Source organism: Metopolophium dirhodum, chromosome 4 (genome assembly GCF_019925205.1).
Source record: "Metopolophium dirhodum isolate CAU chromosome 4, ASM1992520v1, whole genome shotgun sequence".
Taxonomy (NCBI): domain Eukaryota; kingdom Metazoa; phylum Arthropoda; class Insecta; order Hemiptera; family Aphididae; genus Metopolophium; species Metopolophium dirhodum.
Genome location: NC_083563.1, coordinates 37,366,844 through 37,392,666, shown reverse-complemented (window position 1 = coordinate 37,392,666; position 25,823 = coordinate 37,366,844). Strand labels below are relative to the sequence as shown.

Sequence of the window (25,823 nt, the reverse complement as noted above, 5' to 3'; positions counted from 1 at the left end):
TCGTCGAAAACGATGATGGCGCATTGATCCAACTTTAAAACAACTGTTGTTCCGATGACGTTTTCATCTTCCGACGGTTCGCGGTGTTCACCGGGGTAAATAATCATAATACTATGTTACTTAATAATATGATAACAATATATAGTACCTATCATCGCTGGGGTCGACCGCTGAATAATAATAAATATAATATCATAATATCACGTTTTTGGATAAAAACATATCTTCAAAACACCGAGCGTTTATCGTACATCACACCCGAATTTTATTTTGGACCCGTGACCGATTGGAAAACAAAATCTGTTGGTATGGCACCCCGCACGTTCACGCTTATAAATCATCCGACGAATCTATAATTTACGATAACCCCTAGATGCGATTTCTGTTTCTCGAACAGATGCAAACGCTATAATAGCGCACTCGGTGTGCGCGTGTAGTCTCTCTTGATTTATAGCGTACACCCTTTTGTCGAACAAAAAAAAAAAAGAAACACTGTCAAACGACGGACGACTTTGTCGATTTTCCGATAAATATTCGAAGAAACAAAAAATAGTATCCTTCCCGAATATACGTTTCGAATTTTAACGATCAAGTAATATATTTCGATTTTCGCAAATGATTCATATGCACTGTAGTAATCAAAATATCGAAGGTGTCGCCATTTCGATATGACCAAGCGCAACGGCGACAGCATTCAATAGGGAATGGTATTATGTATCATAAACGTTGGTATAAAAATGAAATATATTATTTTATCCATTGTTATTTAAGCACCGCATCAGAGTTTAAATCGTATGATTATAATATATGCAGTGGATAATATATTATATAATTTATATAACATGCAGTGTGACTAAAGCGGAATGCGTTATTGATTCCATTGCATAGAATGAGGTCACCTTTGTGCAATTATACACACGTCATGATTTTTATGGTGGCGTGCGTAGAAGACATCAAACTTAAATATTTCCCTCGAAACGTGAATCATGCGGATTGGCCGATAAACTATGCGTATATAAGAGAGGTAATGAAGAACTTGTTATAATAGAAAAAATATTTAATGGAAGGTTTGTGTTCATCGTAAACTCGTAAATAACGATAAAAATATCATTCTGAAATCTCCAACACGTCATATATTATCATCGTAGGAACAAAACGAAAACAGGATTAAAGATTACATAGTGCAAACTAATATATTATTGTTATTATTAAAGAATTCCATTAGCCATATAATGATCAAAATTGACCATATAAGACTGTCATAATATATAATAATTAATTGAAATAATGTAGTTGCCAAGGTTCATTATTTTACTTGACGTAACACTTCACGACGCCACACCACGCTCATGGTCTTATATATAATATTTCATTCGCGTAGGCCTTTGTCTTTTCCTTAACATATCATTAAATATTTAATTTTAATTTTCTATGGTACGGGACAAGTAAAGAAATAGTACATTCTGGACTACTAAAATATATAACGAACGTAAATATTGTACATTAGTGGCTATTTAGAATAGAAAATATGGTTCCTCACCGATAGCTGTGGAAAACGAACCATAGGATCATTTTATTCTAGTCATCATTTTAAGTATAAAATGGGATTAAGAAAGGAATACGTCTATACGAGAATAACGTGTGTTACAAAATAGTCGGTACGTGGATGTTAGGTATTGATAGAAATAAAGAACAGTCGATTTTATTATTTATTAAAAGGTTTGAAAGAATGATATCACTGCATTATGTCTTCAGTTGGTGAGGGTGTCAATAGCGAGAGAAGACGGACAAGAGGAGGGCAAGAGATATTAATAGAGAGTGTAGTGAACCAAAGAAATTCCCAGCAGCAACATTTAGAGGATCCCATTCCAGGGAAGGAAAAACAAAAACATATTCCATTATGGAACGAACGGGCGCAAGACTGTCATTTCAGAAGAGTGACAGGATGAAACACACATGAATTTCGTTGAATAAACCAAAAGACAATAATTTACTTAATATCTTAAGGATATGTTTATAAGGACACAAAGTATTGGTATTTATATTCCGAACTAATTTATTCAAAGCTCGTGGCAAAGTATCGACAACCAGGCTAACCATTTATGAAATTCGTATCCTATCACGAACAGAACTCTTGTTACGTATCGTGTTTAAATATTTAACTAATCAATATCGGTAAACATCAAGCGATACCGATGTTTACTTATGCTACAATAGTTTTTATTTTTATTTTCTGTCAACACGTCTTGATCGGTTAAAAATAAAAGTGCCCAGCCAGACATTTGGACTAGTAACTATTTTACTTTAATGATTTTGTTTTACGATCTTCTCGGTATAGTAAGTTTCCCTCTATTAGTGTGAAATAAAATATCTCCCCGAAGTGTAAATATTAAGTGCGGTTCAATAATATATTTTAAACAAATTCCGCTCATAAACGTATGTAAAATTCAATGATAATGATACCATAACTAAATTAAAAATAATTCACATACGGTTTACAATATTTTTGCCTGCACTGTGGAGAGCAAAATGAGACATAGCGCTTAACATTATTTCCTGCTCGGTTTCTTATTTTTTAATTAATGTCTACAATAACTTACCTTCATTAGCTTATCAGTATTACAAATTTATTATTAGTGCTTAAATAATGACGTGAATAAAAAACTCATTGTTATTATAACGACAAAATATTTGGTGTATCTTAGAACGATCTAAATTTTACCAATCTGTGTCCGATAATTAATTGTAACCTCTATTCCAACAGAAAGTCCATACCTGCAGTGTTCCATCGCTCCATAATGATGTGCTATAATATTATACACAATATGCTAATATTTCGCTGTTTGTTTCTTATCATCAAAAATAATATTGCGAATAATATTGTCTGTTGATATGGTATAACGGGTATTATTACTGCGTTCGTTACTGAGTACAAATTCTGAAAACGTAACGATTTTCCGCGGATGGTAGACCGTAACAATTGTTATTTATTTTGTATTATAGGAGCACACAGCGGGAAGTAAAACAATTGTACGACTATAAACGAAAACACTTGTGAGCAATTGTATTGTACGGAAACACACTGTTAAGAGACAAAACTAAAGCATCACCAACATACTATTGCACGTTGAAATATTAAAATTATAACGTTTTTCGCACATTCGTCGGTAGTATTTTCACCGTGCATACAAAATTCTATTGTCGAATAACAATATCACGGTTGCGACAATAATTTCATTGTCCTTGCTGACTACTTAACGATATTAAATAATAGTACTACAATATATCCAATATCGTAAAAGCACACCGAAATCGTCCATTTTCCTCGGATTTAAGGAGGACACAATACTTTGCGGTGCAAATTATTTGGTAGATGAGCGCTAAGTTTCGGAAAATAGGACCACTGTTACCCGAGGAAGCTAAAAGAGAGTAGTTATTTGTTAAAAAAAAAAAAACATATAAGCTTTATTAATATGTTGGTCCGGTGGTATTAGCCGCATCCACGCCACACGTACATTGTTATAATATACGTACAGCTTATGGCCACCAGAGTCGATAAAAATCCCTATTTTTGACCGTTGAATTCTATTTTAGAAACTTTATCGTTATTGTTTTCAGCCGTCTGGAACCTTTTACTGTGTATCCGACACTCGTAAAACTCAACCTCGTCCCGATTAGCTTCCGGGGACAAGCGGAAACAAAGAAAAATTTAAAAAGAAAAATATATGAGTTATACAAACAAACAATCAATTTTTTTTTAACGCTCTAAATTTGTAGGTACTATTTGACATTTTACTATAGGTGCTGCAATGTTATTATGCCATCACTACGTCTACGTCTACATTGTATTGATTAAATTAATAGACGTATAACGTATTTAGGTTAAACAAGTTTTAATCTTTCAAACTATCACTTAGTATAACATTTTCGATAGACTCATTACCAACTAACGTGTAGAATAAGAAATACATTTTCAACTCGGTATTTATAAGATTTTTTTTTAGTATTTTTTTTAAAATTAAGAACGTCTCTTTATAATAAAAAATATATCAACAATACATTATTCAGAGTTTGAATTACCACACTCAATAAAATCAATCAATTGTTAATTACTTAATTATATAGTATTATATTATGATTTGAATATATTGTTTAAAAAAAAATACACAGTTAATACATTTAATTAGGTAAATATTTCTTAGAATAAGAATCAATCGGAATGAATGACGCAGTGTAGTTATTCTTCACATATAATATCTCATTATGATACTGTATTAAATTGTGATTATGAACAATAGATCTAACTCGATCGACTCGGTATGTATGAATTTAGTATCGTATAGTTTTACCGTAGTTTTATTGTTTGACTGGAGTGGAGGGGGGGATCGATTTCAAACTTTGCGGTCATATTGTTATAGTATACCTCCAGGGTCGTCATCGTCGAAACCTGCGTTATTTTCACATCATTTTATTTTTCTTTCAACACCTGACGACGAATCATTGGCTCCAGTTCTGGACGTTTTTCCGGTAGATTCGAACACCAGAACGGATGGCGTACACAATAATATTATATTATTGTTCCGAGACCACAGACAGCACTAGTGAACCGCGAGGAGAGTACAGCTTCGGAATCTTGGGGCTCTTACGGTGTAATATATAATATGTTATTCTGATGGTATGTATATTATATTATACGTTTTACACAATACACTCATATATAACACACACACACACACACACACACACACACACACACCCACATACGTCGTATATATATATATTATATATCAGTGTAATATCGGCTTAGATGATGCCATTCCTAACATTGTCGCCCCACAGCTACCACCACTCAAAGCTATACATACGGGACATATATAATACACGCCACAGTATATATATTAAACGCATGTATATACTACATACTAACACATATATATGTACATTCGTTTGGTATTTATTACGAGACCAGTCAAATGACTTGGCCATAAAAGTTGCCACTACGTTGTGGTATAAAAACAACTCGCATGCGCTGGTTATATGTCGCCAGACCGACCATTGATCTTCACCTCCCCACCACCAATCATTAATGTAAAATAAAAAAAATTGGAATGCGTGCCAAATAATTCCCGGGCTTACTGATAAAAAGCACGCGAACTTAATAAATTCGTTTTTTCCGTTTCGATTCTATCGATATATAATATTGTCTAAACCAAAAATGAAATTCCAACTACATACAATATAATAATATTATGTCATAAATTTATAATAGGTATACACAGCGATTGCTGTTGTCATACCACTCATCATGTTAATAATTATACGCAACAACTATTAATATTATTGTTGTTGTTATTATTATTATTATTATCAATGTTGTTACCGGTCCATTATAACGATTTTCACATAATCTTACTAGCGATACTTTCGGGATTTAATTAGGTTCATATAAACGTATGTTATTAATTTACAATAATATTTATTATTCTGGTTAACTTTAAGGTACATTACACATTTACACAAAAATATGAATGAATGGTATAATATTATGTAACAGGCGTACGCTCGAGACATTTTTAACAAGGTTTGGATTTTAGTTTTCCTCATTAATTTCGAACTATTGTTATTCCTAGGTATTGCTATAATTGTTGTATTGTACTGATAATTTGTTTGGGCATAAAATTAAAAACTATTATTGAAACATAACGAGGGTGATTTTAGTTTTTCAACAAAAATGTATGTTTGGTTTGTAAATTGAATATTATATTCCTACTATGGGCGGGTTCTAGATCAAAGGATAAATGTTTGAATTATTATAGTAGCTTAATTATTTCAGTACGTACACAAACAACTATTACATACAAGACGTGTAATAATTTATGGACTTAAAGCCACTAAAACATTGTCATTGAACATTAAAAACACAATTATTTAACCACATAGTATAATTTATTTACTATACGTAATTAAAGACACATGGAATAGAAAAAAATAAAAATAATTTGAGAATAATAGATTTATCTTATTGGTGAGAAAAAAACATTTCGCGTAAAACAATCAACATCACACCTACTTTTAAAATTTTAACTTTTAATTTATTATAACAAAAACAAATGGTATCATAACTTTCTTCACTATTGAGATATAAACTTAATTGCTCTGTTCATATTATACATTAATATATCAATAAAACATTTTTTTTTTTATTAAAAATACAGCAACAATATATTTACATTTCCGTATGCAAACAATAAAAGTTCGCTGATGTATGTAAACGTCATATTGTGTTCATTCAAAAACTATAATCGCACTCGTTAATCAATTTACAATAATATTACCGATCGATGTGATTAAATTATAACGGACTTTACGATTATGATTTTTTTTATCCGTCAAGCGTGTAAAAGTAATATATCTAAAGACACTAATGGAGCATTTAACATGACCAGTTACCGCAATATAATATAACATCAACATTTATTACACCTATCAATTATATAGGTACCTACTTTAACTGAATAACTTGATCACAACACACATTGGTCTTTCGGTAAAAATGTTGAATGTTCTACATTTGTGATTACACGAGTAGTTACAATTTAAATTTAGCACCTACCTAACATAATAATAATTTTTTTTATACAACTTCAAACCGTACACGAGTCTAATAATTATCGTGTTAGGTATAATATTATTTGCATCGTAATCATACAGCAAAGTGCAGAGATACCAAACAGTTGATAGCGAGTAATTTTAGAGTAGGTACCGTCGATACCATTAAATGTATGTAAATGTTTACTTATGATACTACACTATTATCAAATCTAAATACTATAAAAGAGCTTTAGGTTAACTTTTAATAAAAGTACATTTAATCATTTTCGATGCGATATTTTTCTCCAAACTCTTATCTTTAAACTCGATGTCACACTACAACTTAACCATAATACTAATATATACTAATAATGTTAAAATGATTTAAATTATATTTGAATGTTATATAAAAAACAACCCTCCCGACGAAATTTTTTAACCTAATTATGTTCCATGCATTACAATCGAAAATCTTATATAATAATAATAATTGAATAATTATTGTATAATATATTGGTATAGAAGTTTAAAAAAACTTTAATATTATATCATGTACAACATTTGAGAATTCCAATTATGTATACAATAGTATAATAGTACACGGTATTGTACATTTAATAGTATAATATAAAAAAATAATAAAAGTATTAAAAAAGATTTTATTCAAATATTTTATAAATGGAATTCTTTATACAACACTGGTCGCGGTGAATGAAAATTACTGTTGAACTTTACGAAGCATAATATTATAATAATTAATAATTATTATACTTTGTAACCGGCTGAAACCACAAACCATTTCCAACCAAATGTTGTATACGTTTTTTTTAAAGCATATCATTTTGAATAACAGCCCTTAAATGTTCACTTGGTGAAAAAAGCAACAGAAAATTAACTAATTTTATGCAAATTGATTAAATAATATAATACCAAGAATATAGTAAAATTAATTAATAGGAATTTGAAAAAATGTGAATAAACGTGAATTGTGGCACCTCATTAAAATGTATATTCTATGTGTTATAATGTGAACTACGGACCCAACTTTTTTCTTTAAAAAATTTCGTTTAATTTGCTTATATTTCAAATGAACTTAGTTTTTATGTAGGATATTTTAACCACTTAATTTGTGTTTTAGTTTTTATAAAAAAATTTTATATGTATATTTGAAAGTGAAACTATGAAATATTTTTTTCTTGGTTTTTAGTGGTGTACCACGTCGCCGTTACCGAGTAATAAGAGGAAATATTTGTTGAGCTATAATAACTTTCGGTTGAAAGCTAATAATAATAATAAAAAAAGGAGAATATTTTTCAGAAGCTTTGATACCTACGTCCTATGAGTAAATTGAAAATCCATATTATTTTCATTTTTATTAATCTTAAGCGCTTGTCTCATTTATTGACAATAATTAATATCGTTCTTTTAGATTTATTTTAGGGCATAATGATTTAACGACCACATAACAACAGTTTGGACTATAAAAAAGGTCTAATAAAATGTTTAGCAACATTTCTATATATAATACATAGGTTTTACAATAATTTTCAATTTTGTGGTAAATTAGTAAGCAATAATCTAATAAATATTATATTTCAATCGATTATAATGGTATTATGAATATTACATGCTATGGACAAAAAAAAAAAAATAACCAACGGAGAAATATACGTTTTGAAAAATGTGAAGTAGGTATTTTAAAATTTTGAAAACTCAACTATAATAATATAATATGTATTACCTACACGAATAATTAAAATATGTTCTTAAATAAATAAACATGAGAAGAGGTATATACAAAATCATTGATTATTTCAAATATTAACTTTCATTACATATTGTCTACATATTAGCATCTAAAAAACAACATTTAATAACCGATATCGTCTTTGTCGATAACGAGTAATCCGTAAATAAAGTTCTATCAAAATTAAATGGAATATTTTGAGAAAATCTTTTTTTTTTAACAACTGTCATACCAAAAACAGGATTTATGAAATTTTTTGAAGTAATACAGAAAATTTTATCAACAGATACGACTCACATACACTCACAAGTTAAAAAATACTAAAAATACAATAAAACTTAACAACGGTTTATGAAATAATGTTTTTAAATTTTTAGTTGTGGTTTCAAGCACGACCTTGACCTATTTAAATTGAAGTTAAATCGATTGTATTAAAAATCGGTATTCTACAGGATGTTGCAATTATATATAGTGTTGAAATAATTTAAAATAAAGCAAGATCGAAGAATGAAACCGAAAAGTACCAAATTAAAACGTTTTAAACGTTTAAACTTCTCAAAGATAATACCAACAATAGAATCATCTGCTACCTTTCATATCAATACAATAATATAAAATTAAATAACTTAAATTAACAAGAAAAACTTCTCAACTCGATATCAAAATTACTAAATTGCAGCTGTAAAGCTCCTCAGATGATAATACCAATTTTAAAAATAATAATAACAAGATGAAAGAAAAAAAGTTTGTGCGTTTAAAAGTTTAAAACTTATGTTGGTCGCAATGACCTTTCAAAAAGAAGAACCAATTGTCGATATGGGACGTGTTACAAAACAAAAATGATAAATTGATTAATTTGAAATAATATTACTTTCATTTAGTGAAATTCTCCCAACCTCTTATTGATAGATTTTCTTAGATATTCTATTTCTCTCTAACAATCAGTTATTAAATTTATATTCGAATGTTCTCATTAATATAATATTCTAACGTCAATATTATAATATAGGTACATCATAAATTTGTTGTTATATTGTGCCTGCCTAGTAATAACGTCTTACAGGATTCAAAGAAAATATTTTTGTAGTTGAATCTCAGCTAAGATTTTAAAATTTTGTACATTTTCGTGAAAGAAAAATATTCAAAATGTATCAGAAAATTATAATATATATTATATTATAATATAACATTATATATAATTTATATACAAATTATGATACTCATTACTTTTTTTTTTAATAATTTAAATGTTATAGTTATGGCGTAATGTAAATAGGTACATTTCAATATTAATCATTATAACTTTACACCAGAAATAATGATTAATAACGAAAGTAGTAAGTTAAAATAACCAGATTTTATATTACTTAAATGTTTCATTATTTTTGTTAATAGAAAAAGATCTTAAAAGTCTCACTATACTTAAAAAGATGCTCATTATTATTTTAGAAATAAAAAAATCTGAGAGTTCGGGTCGTTTCGCTTTGATCGTCTTCTTAAAGCACAATAGTCAATATAAAAAAGTCTTAGGAATCCTTCAACCATTCTTTAAAAAAAAAATGTATTGCTCTAGATCATTAGGAACAATATACTATCATGATCACACGACGTCTTGTATAGGCCATTTAGGTACAATTGTGTTAACATGTGGAATTAACAATATGAAAAGTGAATCAATATTGATAATACATTACAATGAAAATAAATTTGCTCTATCAGCATATTTTGCTATATTTTCAAACAACGGATATTAAATTTTTTCTCTTTTCACAACCGCCAGTTTTCGATTAACAACCACAAACGAGTTTTCTGAACCAATTTATTTTCGAATACTCAAAGGTCCATTTTTAAACGATTTTTCACTATGACTACTGTTTTTGCAACAAAGAAAAACACAAATAATTAGCGTACATTCTGGACACAAAGTTCATTTTTATATGTTATTTTTAAATGTGTGAAATTCAAATAATGTTTAAATTGTATAGTAATGCGCTCTAAATTAGATTTTATTTAGATACTATATTAATTTTGTTAATCCATTGGTATGTTCTATGGAATTATTAATATACGAAATAATTAATTACAATTTGTAATAATATCTCGCTGTCATTAGTTTTAGTATGGAATCAAAAAATTGTATCATAATAATTTATATTCTATACAAAAACTGCATTATGCAATTTTTTACTTTTCAAAAATTGTATAATATAAATATGTTTGATCTAGTAATTATTATTTATAGTTAATTTGTATTTAACCAAAAAAATAATTTTCTAATTAATAATTAATTAATCTAAATATGACAGATATTATACGTCATAATCAGCTAGTACATAAATAAAAATAACGATATAGTAATATGTAATTTATTTCACAGAAAATCAAAGACATGATGATAGTGTATACACGAAACCAAACCGGTAAAGTGAAATATTAAAGTGCATTGTTTATTTTATGCGCAGACATTCGAAAATTCTTCACAATCATATCAAAAATAGGACGTATATTCCTAATATTAATTAACACCAGAGGTATGGAATTATTAAATTACGATTGAAACGAAAAACATAATAATAGTTTTTTTACATATTTTTTGTATTTTTTACTTGTGGTCATTTGGACGACTCAGTTTTAAATTATCTCTTTTAATGAGTATTATTATTTGAGATTTCGTAATTTTGATAAGATATTGTTTTTATTTATACATTTAAAAGAATTTTGATTTATTTTCAGTCAGTATAGTTTTATCATCTTTGGTGCCTACCCTGTTTCATTCTGAAAGTAAAAATATTTTGTTTTATCAAATATATTCGATATAACATGAACGATTAATAACATTCTAGTCGATTTTCTACTGTATTATCTTTTGATGATTATTAACTTTAATTTAAATTATGTATATTATTATTTTATTACACAAAACATCAAATTTACGGCGAAAGGACCCAACAATTTGAAACACAGATATTATATGAGAAAGTTTCAGTTCGGTTATAACCGTTGGATAATGAAACATCGTACGCCGTTGTTATGTTTTCCATTTTTCAAATTATTTTCTTAAGATTTCTTTAAAAAAAATAGACCAACTTTACCAATAAAGCGATAGAGTGACAGTTGATCATCAACCAGCTTTTGTCAGCAAAAAGGGGCGTCGCCAGCTCAAGTTTGGTAACTAAGTTAGTATAAAATTACTTGTAGTAATAAATATTACTGTCACTAATTAGTAATTATATTTATACTAATTAGTACGGCATGCAGTGGCCCAGATACATTAGGCCCATCATCGCGGTTAGCCCATGAAAAGCTCAAATCAGTCGTATAATAACATGGCAGATAATTGTCATTCTAAAACCTCATCAATAATATAAAAATCTTGTATACAGAGTGGCACTCCTTGTACACAAAGGACACTCCCATTTTACCATCTCAATCCGTACATAATGTTGGGTTTATCACTGATTCGTGTTCTAGATGTCTAATTTCACCGCCCCAATGAAAAACTTATGTCTCAACAATTAATCTATTTTCTATGGTTTTAATTGATGACCTCGAGGCACTCGAAAATCCTGATATCCATCCAAAAACATGTTATATGAAGAGTCAATCGTATTAATGTACCTATTAATACTAGCCAATATGGCTATAACAAACAAAATAAACCCTCTTGGTTTCCATGATTTTTATCATACATATTCATAAGATTTCCATATTTCTTACTTTTAACAAATAATCTAATTATCTCCTTAAAAAAACCCCATTTTCACTCCAGGTAAAACCAATTTGGAAAATGTTCTCTATTGAAAACGATATATCTCTCGATATTTCTCTGAAGTTTTCAATTCTATCCTTCTGTTTTCCCACATTCCTCACACGTGAAAACACTTGATAATAATCTAGGTATTAATTCGAAATCCGTACAAACCACCTGACTCGCTTTCCTCTGTCCATCGGCCTCTAATATCCGCTTCTCGAAAATCTAAGAAAAAAATATTTCTAAGAAGAATCAATGAAGTATTTTCGAATCAATATATTATATAATTTCACACTAGATTTAAAGCAATGTTGTATGAAATTGTCGTTGTTCTTTCCCAATTTTTTTTCCGCACATTGTAAGTATATAAGCATAATACACACGCACAATATAATATGATATATTTATAATATAATTTATAATATATTATACACGAATGGTTGAGAGACACGCTGCACTCTGACGGCTGCATGCATTAGTTACTGTGCGTTAGGCAATATAGTATAGGTTACGTGATTTATTATTGATGACGAATTTAATATTCAATGCAAGAGGAAGTGCACTAAAAAATAATGTGATAAAAACAGGAGCCACTGTGCGGAAATAGTAATAATTGAACTGACCTAATACGTAATATTATTGCTATATATTATGTAGCATGTGTTGGAATCAAAATTAAATAGGTATTGGTACTGTTTGCTACTAAAATGTACGCACTGGAATCGAAACCGGACACTTTGATTTAAATATATTAACCGGCTATTATCGGCTAAAACTTTTTGTACTAATGAAAAATTTCGATATCACATAATTTTTTTAATACGCCTTGTTGATGAGAAAATGTATTTGCTATATTATTTTTAACCACTTGAATTTATATCGTATTACAAAATTTTTAAATTAGAATATACAAATGTAATAGTTTTGTCATACCGATAGGTACCGGATAAAAGTATTTCCATGCACGTAAGTTAAATAATGTATGTACAATGTACATACCTAAAAAATGTTCAAGTACATACTAAAAAAAACAATATTCAGAATTGGGACCCTATTTGAATACCAATTCAAACCTAAACCAAACCCGAACATTAGTTTAAATTGGTATGGTCAACTTTGACATTAAAAATAACTCGGTGCTATGTATAAATATTATATTATATCCAATAGTAACATTTTGCATGGTGAACAATCTACGTTAGTTTAGTTTCAGTTATTGATTTAAAGATTTGGTGGAGGGGGGGGGGGGGGCACGTGTGTGGATTTATAGATTATAATAGCTATTAGAGTTATAACTTACAACTAATATAATATTGTACATATTATCATTTACCAGCAATTGATGTCGAAAATAATTATAGACAAAACCTAATATTATGGTTTTGGGATGGAAAATAGTTATTTTTACTCGAAAATTGGAAGAATTTTAATTTACATAATATCCGTTATAGAAATAAATATAAACACTAAATACATAATATGGAATAATTGATTAATTATGAAAAACACGAAATAAGAATACTTTGTTAAAATACTATAAATTCTCAGAGGTTTTTATGTAAGTCTAATACAATAGATTTTATAATAATTATTTTTTTATGCGTTTCTTTCACCAAACTATTTAAATCATAACACGAAATATTAAAACAAAATTGAAAGTTTGTAATTTGTACTGTATAATGGTGTATTACAGTTTACAATACGTTTGAAGGTACGTACTTTTTGTTTTAAAAACTACCTAGTTATATTTTTAATACGTAAGAATAATATTATTAATCAACAGCCAAATGAACATTGAATTCATTAAAAATGGTGTTCGTGTTAGAGTATCACGCGATGTTGAATGAATAATACGTGCATATATTTTTTATATAACCCTTATCTCATACATACCTAGTGAACTTTATTTCTAAATTATTGACATAATAAGGAAGTGGATTTAGTTTCCAAGTAGGTATTATAACTAATCTTTTCGGTATATGAAAATTATAAAAAGTGATATGATTTCCACAACAGTTATTTAATATACAAGGTGATTTTTTAAGCATGCTCGCCTCCATTTTTCTCTTTAATAGTACATTTATTCAAATTCTAATTTTTAGAATTTTGAAGTGTATTTAGACATTATTTTCAAATTTCTAATACTTTTTTGTTCTATTTAAGAAGTTTTCTGAGGCGATACAACTTTTATTTTTCAAACAAGAACCCCTCTTTTTACCTCAAATTATTTAGAAGATGATTTTCTTAAAAATTAGGATGCATCTAAACCAAAATTTTAATTGGTAGTTTCTGAGTTATCAAAATGTTTATATTAAGGATATAATAATCCTTAAAAATAGTTTTACAATAATTTAACTTAAATGTAATATTAGATCAAGTATTTATTATACTTGTGCCATTTTTACAAATTATTTTTATTCAGAGATCAATAGTAATTATTAAAATGTTCAAGTTACAAAGTCCCCATACTTACTCAACCATAACCATATACATATTAACATTGGATGTTTAAAACACAAAGTTATCTAACTCAAAAACTACTTTTTCGAATTTTGGTTTAGATAGTAGATACATAAAAATTCTAAAAATAAATATCTGCTGAATAATTAAAAGTGAAAAAATCTGGTTCCTATTTGAAAACAGAAATTTATATTGTCACAGGATCATCCATAAATGGCAAAAGAAAACTCAAGTATTCGAAAATATGATCTTCAAGTATATATAACAATTTCAAAAATTTGAATCTAAATATATGCATAATTTTAGCATACAAATAGGGTAAGCATGCTTAAAAAATTACCATGTACCTCAAGTTTATAAAAATTTAACAAGGAGTCACTCACTTTTATTAAATACACTATTATTCTTAAGACAGTTCAATTCGGAGAGTAAATATTTCCAATAAATTGGTTGTATCAAAGTATATACATTATTAAATTGTATACTCCAACGACTGAAATACTCACCTTTACACCTTTATTTATTATGCTATACATATCAATTAGTTTTGGCTTTTAAAATTAACTACTATTAATTAGTAACAATTATAAATGTGTGCGATTTTTAAAATTATATTATGCCAAGAAAAATAAGGCATGAATATATTTACGTTATCAGATACTATACTGATAAGTGAAGTAAACTGGTGTTGATTTATTATTTCTTAAACTAAATAATGAGCTTTATTTATTAAGACGTTAACATTGTTCACTGTCGTGTTTTATTTAATTTGTAACTCCTTAAATGAGTCTAAGTAATCGATATTATAAAAAATCAGCTATTATATTGAATTCAAATAATTCAAGTTTGTTGGAATTTCTATATAGTAGCATGTATATTATTGAAACCCTGCACTCGGTCAAGATTTTCATATTTTTTTTATCTGTCTGACAATATTATTTCTGAAAAATTGTTTCGGGATTTTTTTCACAAATCCCACTTATCACCACGGGGCTTCTTCCTAGCTGTGATATAAGTATAGAAGTATAAAGCAATTTAGAGTTTAAATAATAACAGTTTACTCGTATAAAACTAATGTAATGATATTAAAGTAGAAAATGTCTAAGAAAACATTTCCGAAAATAATCATCTGTTTTCTAAAAATATATTATTACGTGCGTGTACCATACTGCAACATTTTATTAAATCTTTTATCAAATTCAGGAAATTATAATATGTTTGATATAAAAATGTACATGTTTAGGTATAATTTTAATTTTATATTCTTATGTTTTATTGATTGTATTTCTTATAACTTAAGCACAACACGACAATGCCTATAATATTTTAAGAAAATGTTTATGTTTCAAAAATTATAATATACATAATATTACCGAGTTTTCCTGCAAACTTTGAGAACAATATCGTATCGTAATAGTGACTAGAATTCAACTTTTATTTTGTATGTTTTTGAGAATTTGAGATTTTTGAGGATACATACACTACTGAAACGGTAAATCCTTAAATTTGTATTTTAACAAAATGAATATAATCCATTAAGAGACATTTCATCCCACAAAACCTCTGTTTCGACATGCCGCGAAGTTTTTGAGATATTCCCACGACCGGCGTGACGCCGGCGGCGACGTTTGAAAATCTTAAAAACTATGTGACATTTTATTGAGGATTTCGGAGACCGGCAATATTGTTGTTGTGTATTTAACTGCACTACGTTTACACTTGAATGAAATGGATATCGTCAAGTGCCATTAAAAATTGAGCGTTCGAGCGACGCTACGGATACGTTTTCGCTTCCACTGGCTGACGGGAGATCATTCTCAATATTTGTACGGAACACGCGGAAACACCCTGTATATACCCTGTGTATACCCTACGACCGATGACGTACAAACAACCGTATCATAAACGTGCAGGCCCTCCCCTGACCTTTTCGGGTAATTATCAAACTGCGTAAAACTATAAATTCCGCGCGGCGTTCGTCACGTTCTAAAATCGGTACCGGCGATGATGAATTTTAATGAAGCAATATTGTTAATAGGAGCAGTACTACAACTCTGGCGGTTCGAATGAATCAAAACAGTTGGGCAAGACGCGTATTGTGCGATCGTTTTCTCTACAGATATCTCCGCAGTGGTCCGCACGCCCCCGTGATAACCACTTACCGCGGTTTACCCGTTTCTATATTTGGCAGTATCTCGCGGTTACCTTTTTCAATGATCGCCGAATAAATTCGCAGTTCGAAAATATTATTATCGATGTTTACGGGGGCGTCGTTTTGAGTGAACTCGCGGGGTGTATTATAGCAATAGCGTCCTGAACACTATTTTTCTGCATGTGGTTTATATAATGAAGCCCGGGAGCAGTCGGTGGATAAAATAATAAAATTTGTAGCAATATTGCTCTGTGCTCGTATTTATACTCTGCCGGTAGACACACCGAATAAGACAAGCCGTTTTGACGTCGAAAAACTTTTTCGAAAAGCCTGATAAATTATTTGTCACACATTTTCGACGTCACTGCGGCTATAGCGTTAATGTCCCGATAATAATATTCTTACGGCGTTTTCTGCGGTGCCAAAGGACTATATTATGACCTATGGCGGCGTCTTAGAGTCGCCATGAAGAATTGTAGCGCGTAATTGGAACGGTAGATGCAATGCCAAAAATAACAATCAATGTAATGCTCGTGCAATGCATGGGAAAAAAAAAGAAGTAAACGTTTAATGTCCATAAAAAAGGTATAACTTTAATAATATTATTATGAAGTACACCAATTATTTTAATAATATTTATTTATAATATACAATGGTTTAAAATATCTATATCATGTGAGTGACTATATACTATTATAACCGTACCTAATTGAAAATATATTTTAGAATTAATAAAAATACGGCAAAACGGAATTAACCATCGGAAGTTATTTCATTTTTAATCATCAAGTATCACTACTGTTTTTACTGACTAGTTTTTTTCCTAGTCAAATTGTATTTATTATTTATAATGCCAATAATGTCATATTAAACCTTTGTTATATAACCAAGTGTTATATAGTGTTATACAACAAAATATAATGTATATTTATTGCAATTCTTTTAAATTTTAAATTATAGATATAAATTACTTTATTAACTCCGATCTTCGATTAATTATAGAGTATTTCAATTGCATAAAAATAATTGTTCCCTTGACAGTGAAAATTATGTACGTTTCAATTACGTTAAGCGACGCTTCAAGACAGTAATTTCATTCCAATTCGATGTCGTGGAATGGACATTTTAAATATATAGTAATAATTCAATGATAATTAATAGTATGTTTATGGAATAAGTACAATAGTTGAATCTAAATCTGATATCTACAATGACACGGTTCGACAGCGATGTTATATCATTTATGTCTTGTCGTGATAGCATATCGAATGTATATAAATATTGTTATGCCTTGCGCTGTGATCAGAAAACTGAGAAGGATGTTCGTAGTTCATTTGTACAACATAGGTAGGTAGTTACCATTTATTTGAGCGAAAAGTTTTCTCGAAGTTTTACAACAAAACTGTCAGGTAAAAACTTAAATTATTATACTTCTCATCAAGTTTTTACGTGTTGTTTGTATATATAAATATGAACACAAAACATAGGTACGTTATTAAAAAAAAAGATGTTAAAAAAAAAACAATCACTTTGAAAAACTAACGATTTTAGTCGACTGTTTATGTAAATATTGCGTGTAAAAATCAAAGTTTCTAACAATATGTACGTATGCAATGTGTATAACCAGATGACTGATGTGCTTGCAGTTATTTTGACAGGTGGAAAAGAATGGCTAACTCGTGTTTGTGTTAGGTTGATGTTAATAACGTAAAAGTAAAACGCAATTATGATATAAAAAAACATGATAGATATATAATAGTTATTATTATTATACTGTTATCATGTAATATATAGTTTCAGAATTGAGTTCGGATAAAAATAAAATATTTACAGGCGTAGATACGCTTTGTTTTCCGTTCAATTTTGTTTGTAGGCGGTGTATTTGTAATAATTGTATCTATATTATATTATGTACACAGTTTGACATTTAAAAATTCAAAGTTATACATCGACTGCAATCAGTAATTTCGTGCACATTTGCTATATCTGTAAAAATAATATTTTTTAAAATAATCGATAATTATCTTAGCGCGAATAACAGTCTCGTGTGACATGTTCTCGTGTATTATATTAATATTATATAATTATACAAAGTGTAACAGAAAGACCTAAAAAATAAAATAACTTTTGTTCTTATCAATGTTTAAACATTTTTTTTTAAATGTTAATGTATAGGATGCTTGCGCTACAAGTAACAATTATTATCATTATTTTTAATACTGAAAATAAAAAAATTCAAAACAGCCTATCGTTAAATCTAATTTTTAGACAAATTTTGATGATAAAAACGTTTATTTAAGTAGTTGATATTTTCCATTTTTTTAAATATCAATATTTTTTGGAGTATAAGTTAATTTGAAAAGTAATAACTTTTTTCAAAACATTCTTTTTGGAAATTTCTGGAAATAAGTCATAAATATATTTTTTAAATCATTTAATATCCATATAATTTTCATAATTTTTGTTTAACTAGTATCAATTTTTATTTTTATTTGTCAGGTCTTTCTTTTACATTCTGTATAAATATCAGACCTATTCAAATTTTTTTTTTAAGTGTCATAGATAATTTAAATCTATTTTAATAAGCTTTAAAATGCATTCCAATTGAACTCTTTATCATAAAAATTAAAAAAGTTATAATGGTTTTAATAAGTAACGAGCTGTGATCTCACGCGTGTTAATCAAATTAAAAATCAAAATTATCAATGAGACTCTTTAAAAAAAAAAATCAGAAAATATTCCTACAGAGAAACGCTTAATTTTATCAAGATCAACAATTACGGTGAGTGAGAGGCAAACAAAAAAAATTACTTTGAATAGGTCTAATGTATAGTTATAAATTACAATAATATAATATGATATAATGAGTAATGACCGGCCATTTATAAACGACTTTATAGTTAATCTATTATATCGATTTCCATACAATATCGCTTTCTAATAATAGTATTATTGTTGTCGTTGAAGTATAATAGCAGGTTTATACTGACAGCTGCAGTTATAATCACGCGCTCACCCCCAATAATAATAATTGAACTAATAATTGTCACGTATTATTATTATTTTAATATTGCGTTCTTGCCGAACATCGTGCAAAAGTTGAAAGCGGAAATTATAATAATAATATTAACGTCGTATACATGTATGATATAATCCAACGGTTTTCCTAATGACAATTTTTGTTCATACGTACGTTTAAGTGTAAAACGCTGTTACTAAAGTATAACTTGGCGCCAGCCAGACAGTATCAATACTGAAAGATTCGTGCCAACTAACACGAAGACGAAAACGAACGCTTCCGAGCCCGCACACCATAATACGCGTATATTGTATAATAATAATATAATACCGATTTAAATACGACCATCGTCGTGTTATTTTATTTCTTTTATCCCTATATAAATTATGTGAGGATAATTTTTTTTTTTTTAGTTTAAGGACAATTCCGGTAAATTATATGCGGATATCCTCGAGGAAAAAAAATATGCACGCCACGTATACATTATATTTTCATAAAAACGGCAAACTTAAAAAAACGTGTTCGTTATAACTACGTAGTTGAACCCCGTCAACGCCATGTACAATAAAATAGTATATAAGTTTGGTACACTCAGCATCGTTCAGTTACATAAACGGTGAGGTTTATATTACACAACAACGTAATAACCGCACCGTATTTTATTATTAATTTTATAATACGTACAATTTTAATGACTCTGTGATCTGTATAAACACTCGAAAATGTGTGCACGTTGTTGTAAGTCAATGTTTGCATAATCATTATGGTATAAATAATAATATCATACATTTTTCGGCATTATATATTATATTATTATTATTATTATTATTATTATACTTACAATATAATATATTATAATTTAAACTTTGGTAAGTATGATTTTATTAATAAAAGTCAGGCACCTATTTACAGTGAAGTATATTATTTTACTTCTCACGTCGTTTAACGTTTATGGTGACCGATATCAATTAAAACAAATATGCATAGGTACGGGTATTAATTAGTTTATCGAAATGCCTTCAACACTTAAATTATAATAATATAACCGTCGTGGCGCGTATTCTTTGTTCTATTTTATTCAACATAACGTTGCTATACCCCAACAATTGTAATAATAAATATAAGAACAATGAAAAATAACGTATATAATATATTACAATATTATTATAACTAATGCATTATGTTATACTAATAATATTATACCTACCAAAGATTAAATTATAATAAATTATATATTGTACGTATAATATTAGTAATAATACAAAATACAAATAATGCCGAAAAAATGTATGATATTAAATGCATAAGTAAAGATAGGATTTTGATCAATTTTGAAATTTTTTCATTTTATCCTAAAATTACTGTCTTAGCTGAAAATTATCATCAATGAGTATACATAAGTGGAAAGACTACAACGAAAATAAACTGAGATCTTTAAAAACTGGAAATTAATACTGAATAATATTATAGCAATAGGAACGAATTTAGAACACTGAAAAAGTGTTAAATTACTAATTAGTGAACACTGATAAAATAATTAAAATTTAAATAAAGTCCTTAATCAATTTAAATAAAATATAATTTATGAAAATTAGTTATTTGTATCGTTGTCTCTATAGTTACTTCCACGAATGAATTAACATATTGTAGGTACTGTGCATGATCTACTGGAGTCTTAATATTAGAGGAATCATCTAGAGTAATGTTATATCTTTTGAATTCACAGTAGTTGGAGACTGGCACAAGTAGAAATTCTTGCCACGATAACCTAAAAGTTTTGAGAGTTACTCCGTTAAACATCTCACAGTCGGATATTCGTTTTGATAATAATCTGTATTAATTATATTAATATCTATTAATAAAATATATAGACTGTAAGTTATGGTCGTTATTACGAAACGTTATGAGATATACAATGAAATATTGTATCACTGTCATAATAGAATATTATATCAATCACTTTATTATATGAGACAGAAAAAAGTTAAGCTAGCAAAAACACAAAAATTGACAAAAAAAAAATAATTAGCGTCTTGCGTTCAAAACAACAACAAATATAGCATCTTGCAATCACGTACAAAGACAAAAACTAGTTGGCAGCGGTGTATGTGGTGGTATTTTTAAAATATTTCTAAAACTTTAAAGGAACAAAAGAACGAACGCGTAAAAGGATGACGTGTCTTTATAAATATATACACATAGAACACACACACACACACACACACACACACACACACACACAGTGTTTTTTAATTTACATACATCTTTCTCTCTGAACAGCGACAAACCCCTTCGACGTTTTTTATCTGCTCTATTTTTTTTATTCTGGTCTTCCACTTTTTGTACCTCGGGGGTTTTTTTTATTTTACGCTCTCGGGCAAAGGGTCGGCTCGCAAAATCGCTCGTCCCGTGGGGAGAAACACTACAACGACGTGGAACCCGTAAAATCCACGTGTTTCGATCTCGTTTTGGTAAAACAAAGCAACATAACGCAGCCTACACATAAATGCGATGTCCATGAATGAGTATTGTTAGCAGGGAGAATCACGAAGATCCAAAGATTTTAGATAAAAATCAGGTATAAAAATATGTCACGTGGTATTCGCAATACGCAGTAACTTGTATACGCTCATATCATACAGAATATATCAGACAGCTGATAGAACATTTCTAAACGAAATTTCGGTGCACAATACTTTCAGACAATTATTTCTCACCTTATATTATACCCTATGATATAGGGTCTGTGTAATAATGTACGGTGCCAACCGAATAACCACGTGAACAATTCATTGTAAATACATTTTTTCGAATTTTGCTATTTCAAAGAACGTCAGTTCGTGGTGAGCGCAGGGACTTGCAACATTTTAATTTTTAGCACACCACATTCATATCCCTAATTTTTCCATGCTGCAGCAGAGAAATATTATTAAGTTATAATATTATGTAAAAAATACTCAAAGTTGATACCTAATATTTTATACAGTTTTTAGTTTGGTTTTGATACTCCGAAATACGAAATTTAGTTTAAGGTTTAGATTTTATGATGCAATTTTAAATTGTATAAACTCATAAAGTCATAACTAAACCACTTATGATTTTACATTATAATTTCTCATGAATTTCTAATATGCATAATAATTTATCAACTGTAACATTATATGGCTATCGAGTAAATTCCTGATCAGCCAATCAGCACAAGTCCCTGACTCTTTACCGCTGTGTACCCGGGATTTCGTATTATATTATAGTTTATAAATGTGTATCACGGCGTAATGTATAGGCAAAAGTGATACTTTACAGAGCAGAACAACACTTCATTGGTAAACTATTCAATGTACATTATAATAATAATAATATGCTCATACAACGTTTTTTTTCTGTTTTCAAGGTTTATTGCTCGACCATGCAGATTTAACTATAATCAAAAATATTATTTATCGTTAGTCCGACACATATAGTTACGTTAAAAGTTTGAATTTTGGAAAATAAGTTGTTTTCAGTACGATGTCTGTATTTTATCTTTTTTTTAAATTTAATTAAAATGTTAAAACTTGCAATTTCATCTTTCAGCCTGAAAAACGTTAACTTAACTACAACACGTAAAGCTCAAAATCTTGGATTTTCTTAAACCGTTAAAGTGATTGAATGTCCCATTTTGCGGTGTGATACTTGAATACTTGAATTATTACATGCTTTTATGTTACTCGAATAATGCCATGATATATTGCTCGACCTTTTAAAATATAAATTATATTACATTTAAGTAAAACAAACAATTTTTAAAAAACGAATAAGTACTTAATTTAAATTGAATTTGTTCGGCTAATGTAAATACCAGAACTTATGACGTTTTGGTGTTGTACAATAAAATTCTGTCACGGATTATTTTAAGTGAACTTTTACAATTAATCTGATTTAATTTCTCAATAAGATATTATTTGCTGAAGTCTGTAAATAAATTACCTATAACAATTTTAGGAAGCTTTATAATATATTTTAGTATAATAAAAATAATACTATTATATGTTATAATATGTATTACACTTACGGACTAATTCCATTAGAAAAGACACGAGAGTGTATTTTGTATTTTATTAAGAGTATCATATTTTGTATAATAATATTAAAATTCGTTTATCGAAGTGTTGTTATTACTATTTGAAGAAACAAACAAATGAATCGCTTTATATTGAATCAATAACTATCAGACTTTATGTATTTATACAGGGTGGGCCTCCGTGTCTCACGGAATACTGCTACAATTCCAAATAATATAACAGAAAACATGGTTGACCACTTTCCACATCGAGAAAAACACGAATGATTAAAAAATATTTTACGAAATACAATTTTTTAAGTGATATCTGTATACGCCACGTAGTAATGTGCATATATATTTAGTTATTTATTTTTACATACATGTATTTTTTTACTATTCTATTTTTTCCAAACAAGACTTCTATAAAAAAAAATACGTTTTTATGGAATCGAAATAAAAACATAACACAGTAATCATAATATTATATACATAATAAAAAAAAAATCCGTCTAAATATTTTAAACTTATAATACGATAGGCGATAAAAGTACAAACCAAACGTTTCTTATCGGGTAAAAAAATATTTTATCACCTAAAGTTGTAGTCATCTTATTTTGTTTCAAAAACATATAAATTATAAGTCGTTATTTGAAAAAAAATTCAATTAAAATGAAAATTGGATTGAACGTAAATGTAAATTATATAAGAACGAATTGTAATTTTTAATAATTGCTTTGAAAAAAACATAATCATAATACTTTGAACTTACAAACTTATTATAACACCACCAACATGGTATACTATCTATTTCTATATAAAAAAACATCAATAATAAAAAGTCAATATTTAATTAAAATATACCTATTTGAATAACTTATAAAATTTTCATATTTTATCTTGAGAAAAAAATTATAATTGATATATTTTATTTTATTATTATTTTCTTTAGCCTAAAATAACGCATTGCTTATTTTCTATCTTCATATCCTACGGATATTATGCCAAGTTGAACAGTTGAATTTTTGATATTGTGATGGAAATAATAATTTTAAAACAATGAGTAAGGTACCAATAGTTATAATATAATGTAAGATAACTAAGTATAGGTAATTAATACTATAATAGTCATAAATGACTATTACGAATATAGACGCTATATAATATACCTACCTATTAAAAATTAAAATATATTTGATATCTTTATTAGAAATGTCAAGTACACACAGTCTAACTGATCATGTACCTATCTATTATCATGAACTTATCCTACTTTGATTATCATAAATAATATTATTATTTAATATTTATGTCTACTGTGCATAATGTTTTTGATTAACGCCAAGTGTTATAGATATAATTACAATAATAGAGACTGATAAACTTTTTCTTTTTTTCTTTTTCATGTTTTTGTGAACGTACAAAACATATGATTACGTTTTACTTTTTTATCACAGTTAATAAAATTATAAATAACAATCGAAATATTGAAATCATTTTATTTTCTCATTGCGCTTTTTTTTGTTATTTTAACAAAAGATCGCAATCTCTGGCATCTCATTGAATTCTCGTAGTTATCAATACGATACGTATAATGTGATAATAATTATAGCCGTAAGCTAATCGGATTTGATCGAACGGATTTTGAACATCAGTCGAATAATTTAATTAACTGCAGAGTGTATTCTAATGTAACACTATCGTAATGCCTATTATATTACACATTATTATTTCAGTCACAGAGAAAAAATTTGGTGACAAATGTGAATCCAACGACGACTGTCATTTCAACGGGTCAATATGTAGAATTGACCGGAGCAACAAAAAATGTCTGTGTCAACCCGAATTTGAGGCCACCAACCACATAGACAAATGCGGACACAGTACGTACATAATAATATAAACTATGCATTTATATTGATTTTCATTGTTTTTATTTTTTTATTTTTACCAACTTCACTGCAATATTACACTTTCGTATTATTATATATTTTATAATCGTTTACGTAGACATGCGTGCTAGAACCCATTATACACGGCGAAGGCGGTGTGTACGCGGGTGGG

The 25,823-nt window shown here is 28.3% G+C and overlaps 1 protein-coding gene across 4 annotated transcripts in view; it reads left to right on the top strand.

Annotated features, from left to right (window-relative positions):
- The window catches only part of LOC132943266 (uncharacterized), an 85,191-nt gene that overhangs the window by 35,608 nt on the left and 23,760 nt on the right, over positions 1-25,823 (top strand). For all 4 annotated transcript variants that reach the window (XM_061012185.1, XM_061012182.1, XM_061012184.1 and 1 more), the window contains one exon: positions 25,496-25,642. In XM_061012185.1, the coding sequence (XP_060868168.1) occupies positions 25,496-25,642 (147 nt within the window). The remainder of the gene's footprint in view (positions 1-25,495; positions 25,643-25,823) is intronic.